The sequence below is a fragment of the Phalangium opilio genome, unplaced genomic scaffold, assembly GCF_054372755.1.
Source record: "Phalangium opilio isolate 3A_F unplaced genomic scaffold, DU_Popi_V2 ptg000209l_1, whole genome shotgun sequence".
Taxonomy (NCBI): Eukaryota; Metazoa; Arthropoda; class Arachnida; order Opiliones; family Phalangiidae; genus Phalangium; species Phalangium opilio.
In genome coordinates this window covers 21033820-21043593 of record NW_028324217.1, presented here as the reverse complement: position 1 = coordinate 21043593, position 9774 = coordinate 21033820, and the positions used below count along the sequence as shown (strand labels likewise).

Below are 9774 nucleotides of genomic sequence, written 5' to 3'. Positions count from 1 at the left end.
CTATTTTCGTAATTAAATCAGTCCTACATACTTTAGAATTAGTTTCATCGCGCAGAAAGTTCTAATGAACCTATCTTAAAACGATTTAACGAAAATTTATTTGCGAGCAAAGAAAAGTTAAAAGTACAACCTTTGGGATTTGCATTTATTTAAGTTAATCTTCATCCCCTTTCTGTTGATATGCTTGTTTTCTCTAGGCTAACGCCTTTTTTCTGCGTTTTCGTGCGCATTACCTTTTTTATGAAATTCGCTTGAATGGAATTGTAATTTTGATACTAAATTTGTGGTTTTTATGTAGGTAAATTCGAGAAGAAACGTATAACGGGGACCAAATATTCAACTGAATATGAAAGGGGTCTGCAACGAAAGGGTTAAGAAGAAAAACGCTTCAAATGTGAACAGTGTAACTATGGATTCACGCAGAAGAGTTCTTTGAACATCCATCAACGCATTCACAGTGGTGAAAAACCCTTCAAATGTGATCGGTGTGAATATAATTGTACACGCAAGAGTACTTTGATCAGACATGAACGCATTCACAGTGGTGAAAAACCCTTCAAATGTGATTGGTGTGAATATAGATCCAGTCGGAAGTATCGTTTGAAGTCACATCTACTAGGCATTCACAGTGGTGAAAAACCCTGCAAATGTGATCAGTGTGACTATCGATGCATGCATAAGGGAATTTTGATCATACATCAACGCATTCACAGTGGTGAAAAACCCTTTAAATGCGAACAGTGTGATTATGCAAGTACGTGGAAGAGTGATTTGATCAAACACTGGCCTATTCACAGTGGTGAAAAACCCTTTAAATGCGAAAAGTGCGAATATTCTAGCTCGATCAAGAGTACTTTGATCAAACATCAACGCATTCACAGTGGTGAAAAACCCTTCAAATGTGATCAGTGTGACTATAAATTTACGCAGAAGAGTAATCTGACCGTACATAAACGTAGAAGACACATGCACGATTAGATGGATTTACATTTTAAATGTGTTGGACAAAAACCCTATTTAATCCTTTTTTGAAATGAATGAATGGGCCAAAACTGTGTCGCCATTTTCAGAACTAATTTGAATTGAACTGAGTTTCATTTTCATATCATATAAAACAACATAACAGTAATGTTACTTTTCATAGTTAAACAAGATTAACACAATTTTTTAAAATACAATTTTTGTTAATTTATCGTTATTTAGATTTAAGACAAAATCTGAGTTTAAAAATACTCATATATTTTGTGCTAATGAAAAGTTAATTCACGAAAATAGATCATTATGGTATTTGTATTAACAATTTTAAAGTAGCTACATGTAAAGCGTGTCTTTTTCTTTTCGAAACAAGTCTATTTTCAGTAACGTGACTTGTTTTCCATTCTTTTTATGAATTTGTTCCAGTTGCCTATGTAAAATGTTTTGTAGTCACGGAGAATTTTGCGCGATAATTGAAAATGTATTTTTTCTAATAATATTTTACAATCTATTTGAAAAGTTACTAACTTATTTAAAAAACTAAACTTCAGGTAAGTTAATCTGTTTCTAATTGTTAGAAGCCTGTGGTCATTTAAGATATTAATGTAATCGTATTGTCAGCGTTTTAAAAACCTGTCATATACGATTTGAACGAATTGTCAGTAATAGACCCGTTTCAAAAAGGGCGAGGGGCAAAGTAAAGTATGCTTCATATAGGGTTACAACGGAAAATCAGAAAGGTAAAAGAGATAGATAGTGGAAAACATAGAGTAAAGATAAAATATTAAGTCCCGCCTCCGTTTCCACCCTCCACCCACCCATGAGGGGGATTGTCGACTATCACGCGCGCACCGGACGCCTTTTTAGGCCTTCTTATAGTAAATCCCTTCTTGGTTCTATACCCAAAAAGAATTATTGGCTTACCTTTATACTATATTTCGAAAAAATGAAGTCGTTGTGTAAATAACGTTTTTATTATACAGTTAAATAATATCACGATAATAAGATGCTGACAGTGTTATCATCGCTAAGTTTATCCAGTTGTCTTATATTAATTTAAGACTTGGAAAGAACCATTTCAAAATGTGTTAATTTTAAATTATTCTATTGGTTCACGTAAACTACGTTTTGATGACGTTGCTGATGGGGGCGTCGAAAAATACGTAATTCCGTTTTGCCTCTATCTCTATGACCCGACTTTTCTTTCATACCCCCCATCCCGGGGAAGGGGGTCCGGGGCTTTGACGCGCGCCCACATTACTCTGTTCTCCATTCCTACTTCTAAAATTAAATCTATCCCTGCTATGGCAAAATAGAATTTATTGCAACACATGTCTTAATGAAATTTTTGGTCATTCGAATCAATAGAATCGTCCGTGGGCGTATCATCGAGTGGGCTATGACTTTCCTACTTGGAGAAGAGAGTGGGATGGAGACTTCATCTCTTTACCTATAAAGTAGCCTCTATAAACACATCTATGGCAACTACGTTCTCCGAGCATCCTCGCTGTTTCGGTATGGGGTAATACGGTACGAAAACGTCAAAGATGCCCATTATGTCTTAAAAATAGAAACTACTCTCATACAAATACAATGGTGCTACGCGGCAGAACTTAATAATCAACCATGGAAGGGTAGTGGCGTCCGCAAGGTACTTCTATAGAATTTCATTGCCGCACATGTTCCACCAACATTTTACTCCAGCCAAAAGTGGATGAGAGGAAAAGTATGAAAATGGCCAAAAGTCGCGAGTCATCAGAGTTTCGCCGTAGTTGACCGTTTTATTGGCGTAGCTACACTGGGCCTGTTCACTCCCTTAAAATAGGTCTTGTGTTAATTCGCGCTTACACGGTTACCGTCGTCTGCTATTGTGTATGCTAGAACTTCCTCAATTTGTGTTTGTAGTCAGGAGTCTCAGGACAGAGTAGCTGGTAATGTTTTAGAAGGTATTTGAAGGTATAAGGTTATCGAAGCAATAGAAAAGAGCACTTTAAACTAGATACGTTTAAAACAAATCTCGGTAATTTAGCAGCTTGCGTCGTGATGCGCGTGATCGAGTGGGCTATGGTTAAACCAAGGAGCATAAATGTCTGAACTACTTTCAGTCGCGAGTTTGCAAGTCCATTAGTCACTAGTAAACTAAATAGTTATTGGCAAAACTTTGATGTCCGCGTTTTTAAACACAGGCTCTATGGCCATTGTCATACTTTCCCTCTCATCCACATTTGCTCCAGCCCACTATCTCCTCCAAGTTAACTCATTGAGCTTCCATGGAGCAATGAAAATGGGAGAAGTATTTAAGGTCATCAGTTAAAGACCGTTTCTGCAGAATAGAGGTCTGCAATTTTTATTGTTCCTTGATAGCGCTCATTCGCCTTGAAAAGTTCATATTTAAAATTGAATAATTCTCTCTTTGAAGCACTTTATTTAAAATTTCAAAAGGGAAATTAGGGAATGCTGGCCAGGCTAGGAAATAAGACAAGTTTACAGGTCAAAAACCAGTTTATTAATAGCTTGGACCACTTTTTTCATTAAAAACGAGAGGGTCACTGGTCCCAATGACTAGTTTATTAATTCCTACTTTTATTAAAAATTGATATTTCATTTTAACATAAATTTCGACTCCATGAGTCCAGTTGTGTATACAACCCTAAGCCGAGAGAGATTTTTTTAGAAGAGAGAACGACCACAAGTCCTGGGACCAGTAGAAAAATAAATAGGGGAAGGGTCACTGGTCCCGGGACCAGTTTCATATTTAAGACATCAGGGGTACGTTCAGTAACCCTCTTTGATGGCAGCGCTTACTAAGCGATGTGTGATTTTTCCTACAGTACGCTTTTTTGCGTTTCCGGTTTTGACGTCATGATGCTCAGCGCTTGCCCATCAATAAAACCATCTAATCGATATGGTTTTTTTGATGGCGTGACGTAGCGCTTGACTGTTGAACACTTGGCAGACGAAAAGTTGGCGCGGGATTTAAAAATTAAATTCCAATAACGTTATTCCTACAGTAATTGTATTAGTAATTTAGTTTTCTTTACAAAACTACTTCTACCATTCAAATAGGCATAATTTTCTTAAACAATTTCATTATTTGCGAGCTCGTTTATAATTAAAAGGAGCCATTTGTGCTTCGTAACGTTTTGAGGGCCAGCAAGACGTTTCCCCAACTCCTATTTCTAAAACTGCACTAACTTCAAAATGTCACTTTTCCGTTCAACAGCCTTTTACGTCACTGTGACGTCTCGAGCCCATCAACCACACATCAAGAAAACAGCGATTTCCTTGAGATTTTCGTTACTGAACGTACCCAAGGGGTCACTGGTCCGGAGGACTAGTTCAGAAATAAACCTTATTTCCAAGCCTGATGCTGGCAGCGTGCAGGGCCGGAAATAAGCACAGGACATTGGACATTGTCCAATAAAATTTTAAATTGTCCCATAATTCTTTCAAAAACTGAGGGGTCACTGGACAGTTTGACCAATAAATTTTCCCAAGTTTTGATAGCTTGACTATGGAGATGCGACACTACTTTTGCACAATCCAGTGGACAATGTCCTATATATTTTCCAGTCAAACAGGGGGTCACTGGACACATGTCCTATAAAAAATTTTTCTTATTTCCGGCCCTGGCAGCGTGCCGCCCTTATACCGTCGTCTGCTACCGTGACTGCTACACAATTTAAACCGAAATTGGCCCCAACATGAAGGGGTTCTGAATTTTCGCGTTAAATTTTAGTATTCTGTCTTCCCTCGCAATTTATTTGGCAAACATTGGGGGAATGATTTTCGTAAAGGAAAAGTTACGTCTTTAGAGTCAGGCATTTCGGAAATGAGTTTAATAAGTCTTCAAAGTGTGGCGCTTAAAGAGGTACTTGAGAAATTATCCGTGGTTTGCGCAGGAATTTTAAATTTCAAAAAACTGGACTTTGTTTATAGGAAATGGAGGCGAATGATTGTAACTGTGATCATTTAAGCAAAGATGATGAAATAAAGCAACTAAAAGCCAAGGTGAGTTTTAAAGCCTGTAGCGTTTTGGGCAGTACAGCATGATGAGCCATCCAATCTAGTATCCCTTTAAAGCGAGTCTCTGCTCTGACTGTGCTTTAGTATAAAAAAACGGCACCAGATGCTCCCATAGTCGAGGGGTGGAGTTGACTGACCCAATAAGCTTATCAAAGGCTAGGTCTAGCTCTGCCCTTGAGGACGATTTCTGATTGGTTCCTGCCTTTGGCTACATAGAATTGGTGTGTAGAAGGTTAATCAGTGTGTTACGCGCGCCACAGTAGCTGATATTTGCTTTGAAGCATAAATCGCAATAGAAAAACCTAAAGTAAACCAATGTTCATTGGTGGGTGATTAGAAACACCATAAGCCTATGGTGATAGGCTTATGGAAACACATCCCTCGACCATGGACGAACCAATACTGAAGGACCGATGGCAGCCCATAGAGTCCCATACTAAGCGACTAAACAACCAATGTTAAGCTTACTTCCTCCCTTTCAGCCCCAAAATGTTGGGGAGTTATGAAAAATACTGAGTCAAATCCCGGAAAAAGCTAGCACCATCCAGACAAAATAAGACGTTAGCTGCTTCCCTCTTTAGAACGTTTATTCCCCCATATGACCCCCACTATCCGGTTTGTTACTATCTGCCGCTAGAAGGTGAATTAACAAGTATTTTCAACTTTCTCCCTCTGCCATCCGTCCTTCAGTATTGGTTCGTCCATACCTCGACCATTTATAGCGTTATTAAAGGGCACCACAAGAGCCTTGTGGGAGCTCTATGCCTACACACACAAACTGCGGCCTTGCTTATAGTTCTTGCAAAGCTACCGCGCCCCCAAGCCTCTGGTGGCGCCCTTGACGAAAAAACCCCTTTGTTGACGTCACTGGTTTCTCTGTTTTCTTTCTGGACACTTTAAAAGACATTCTGCATAAAGGAAAGTCCTATTTTGTAATGCAGTCTATTTTTTCAGTGTAATGGTTTAATATCAAACATGAAAGAAGTGAGAATGACAATTTTATTTACGATAAATAAGAAACTGGACGAAATTGAAAGGTTCAATGGGGTCATTAAGGAGTTGGAAAGTGAAATCAAGGATCTGATGGTTTGTAACATTCTTCATTTTCGTAGTCGATGTGAAAGAGAATCGGGTTAAAAGTATTAGTTCAATTATTATTAACTGTTTATAACGTAGGAGGAAAGTGGAATGCACGAAAGAGCCAACATTGAACGCGTGAAATCAGAACCTGTTGAAAATGATTTAGGACTGAATGAACAGGAATTATCTCATCCTGTTCTGATAAATCAACAAACAGAAGAACAAATACAAAGGTATATAAATCAAAAACCAATGAGAACTTTTCAACGAGGGCGGAGCTAAAACTAGCCTTTGCTTATGCTAAGCTAAGCAGGCCTGTCAACTCCACCCCTCGACTATGGGAGCATCTAGTGTCATTTGTTTAAACTAAACCATAGCCAAGTCTCGGCTATGGTTAAGTTTAAGCTCAAGCATAATATTTTATTTGACTGTCTAATTCGCGGCCATAAAACTTGATTCGTTAAGCCTTGCCCTGAGAATCGTGAATAAAATCAGAAGTATATAATGCTTCGAGGGAGAAGTGGGGTAATTGTAACATGATTCTTCCCAACATCATTTTACATTTGGAGCAAGGTTACTATTAAACCAAATCACACGCGTTAAATAGTTCCCTCATCATTACTCTATTAGTGCTTAACTATTTGCCAAGGCGCATGCATGCGCTTGTGGTCATTTTTGTCCCACGTCAAGACAATCAAGGTTTGTGCAGAGTTGGTCGCTGAGGATTTTGCAAATACCAAACAGTTATAGAATTCACCCCACGTTGCGATGCCCATCTGAAGTTTGTTGAGCAGGAAAGCAAATGTTCAAAAAGGGGTCCTTCGCCTGGGAAGAATCATGTTACATGATATAACTAAAGAGTGTCATCCTTTTTCTATTATTACCTTCTGATAAAATGTGTTAATCTTTTATTACTGTTGCTACATCAGTTTTGACGATTTTTTATTTGGATAGTTCGCAAAGTATACCAGCTGAGATTACCAACAACATTTCCCAAAGTCTGCTTAAAGTGGAAGCCACGAACCTCGAGCAATTTGGGATAGGTATGGTGTCACATTATCGTGATTCTGACACGCAACCTGATGTAGTTCCAGTTTGATGAAACTATTAGGGTTAATTTTTCGTTTTGATCATCAAGGTTCGTTGGTAAAAGCCGAAGGTGCTTGCAATATCGAAGGCACGCTGACTGAAGAAGACATTAAGGAAGAATCACCTGAATGTGATGCGGAGATTGGCAAAGGAAACACGTCCCAAACTAAAACTACCTCAAAAAATGCGCGAATTATGAAACTATGTATTCCTAAACTCAAATGCCGTGACGGTGTTCCTTTACTTAACCTTGAAGGCGAAGCGCAGTTCGAAATGTCTCCTGTCCCAACGACAGATTCGCCTCCCGAGAACAATCTTAGCGTTAACAATTCTTATCCCAAATCACGAATTTCTTCGACCAAGAGAGGAAATGAGAGAATAGCAACTCGATCCAAGAAATTGTGCCTTGAAAAACATGGGGAATTGTCGTCGCTTGACGCAAATAAGGAAAGCGATTCTCAGGAAGAAGCCCTTGAGGAGAATCTTGATGATAACCAGTCCAAAGTCACCTTGACCGATTCAAAGAAAACTGATAATAGACAAAATCAAACTATGAAACTGTGCTTGCCAAGCGATTTACCAAAAGTACCGATTGAAGATGAAGATAATACTTCAGTGTCCAGCTCTGATACACCCGAAAGTAGCTCGTCAAGTAGTTCCGAAAGTAGTACAACTTCTGCCAGTTCGGAAATTGGTAAGTCATTTTACGCTTAGGGTCAGCAACGATTTTCGGGACTGGAACATAAGACTCAAAAATCGTCAAAATTGAGCCACTTACGGTAGAAACCTCACCAAAAACAGAGGATGTTTCGGAGTTTTCTAGTGGTAGTTCCCCTAACAGGTTTTTTAACCCCGTCCTTTCTAACCCTGATTACTTTCTGTCTTCCCTGGGATTTTTCAACCTAATCCTCAATCCTTAGCATTTTAAAGCTTCTAAATTTTGTCTCATTTAAATTAATACGTTTTTAACTTTAAATTTAAACGGAAAATTGTCCCTGCGAATAATATTAAGCTCAAAACTTGATTACCTAAATTCAGCGGTTGAGCCTGAGCTCCCTTTTAAAAATGCAGGTACCCGGCCGTCCTTGGTGTCGTAAGGAGCCCAAGCAAACGTTGCTCAGATTGATAAGACCTTAGTGCTTTACTCCCAATGGTCTTTGAAACTGTGAATAATTTCACCTAATGAATATTTTAGAGACCCTACTCCGTCTCTATAGCAGTTCTCGAATCTATGCAAGCAAAGAGAATATACCAAGAGGAGCAGGAAGTCTAGCCTTTCACAAGGCTTTTGAAAGGCCCGGCCACAGTTTTGGTCGTAACTAGATCCGGTTTGTGTTGATTGGCTAAGCAGCGACGCCTTGCAAGTGGCCAATCGGTTCTTGAGGTAGTGTCGAAGGAACCGCGTCACCGAATAATTGTCCTTCGCGTGCTAGGAGGTTCTATAGGAGGCGTTTCGAATGTATCGTGTAGCTCACCTATGGCCCAAGATGCATACTTTGTGTGTGAAGCCTTACCGCTTTCGGTCTTACTGATGATGAAATATGAAACGATCTATTATTGAAAATGTAATGGACACCATTTGTAATGCATTGAAAAAAACTTAATGTATGGGAAACAAGGATTTTAAAGAGAAAATGGTGTTAAGGTAAACATCCTTGAGATTTGGGTTGAGCCTTTCGGCAAAATAATGTTATAGTCGCTGCAAACTATCCAAGACGTTTTCTTTTCTTCTGACTCAATCGTTGCAATAAGTAAATCACGATTTTGTCACATACACCGCTTACGCCTCGGAGAAGTGGCCATCATATCCTAAAATTATGATGATATCCGACTTATCGAATATTTTAAGCTTTCTCTACCATCATATTCAGTTCATAAGGGTAACGCCAGGGCCAAATGTTTCCCACACAGTCTTGAGTTAATTTGGTGTTACGTGTTAACGAATTGCAGTTACTTCCATTTAAACTCGATCACCTAGAACCAAAAAAGAGGAGAGGACATTACAATGCCTTTCAATAACGGCAGTCATATCATTTTCCCTTCCAATTTATTTTATAAGCATATTTATATTGCAATAGACTAAAACCTTAAATATTTTCTTAATAATTAACAACCATTAGTTTCCACTTTCTGATGGGTAAAATCTCGATTCGGAGTGGTATTAATTTTGTTTTCCAAACTTTGTTTTCTTTAACTTTGTGCCATTTTTGTCCTCGGCATGACCGGTTTTATCAAGTGCTATTGAACATAGTAATGTGTTTGATTCAAATTGTAAGGAAGTTTCAGTTTGTTTGCTTTTTGAAGGGAAAATCCGAGAAGCAGCGTTCAACTCTTTGCAAATATTCTCCTGAATATAAAATTGATCTTGAACGTCACATTACAAATGGCACTGAAGAAAAACGCTTCAAACGTGATCAGTGCGACTATACTAGCTTTGAGAACAGTTCTTTGATCAGACGTGAACATTATTTAACTGCTCTGTGATCGACCTTGTTTGGCTTTCATCTTCCAAAAATCGCGAATGTGGGAGACACAGACTCCCTGCCGGAAAATCAGGCCGAAAAATTCCGCTTTAAAGTTAGATGATAACTAATCTTGGGCAAA

At 38.7% G+C, this 9774-nt stretch overlaps 1 protein-coding gene across 1 annotated transcript in view; it reads left to right on the top strand.

Moving 5' to 3' along the window:
* The first annotated feature begins 4641 nt into the window (after window positions 1–4641).
* LOC149621227 (uncharacterized) overlaps window positions 4642–9774 on the top strand; it is a 51276-nt gene continuing 46143 nt past the window's right edge. The window contains exons 1-6 of the mRNA XM_089854732.1: window positions 4642–4846; window positions 4915–4986; window positions 5956–6087; window positions 6178–6314; window positions 7036–7124; window positions 7220–7864. Of these exons, the coding sequence (XP_089710858.1) occupies window positions 4808–4846; window positions 4915–4986; window positions 5956–6087; window positions 6178–6314; window positions 7036–7124; window positions 7220–7864 (1114 nt within the window). The 5' untranslated portion in view covers window positions 4642–4807. The remainder of the gene's footprint in view (window positions 4847–4914; window positions 4987–5955; window positions 6088–6177; window positions 6315–7035; window positions 7125–7219; window positions 7865–9774) is intronic.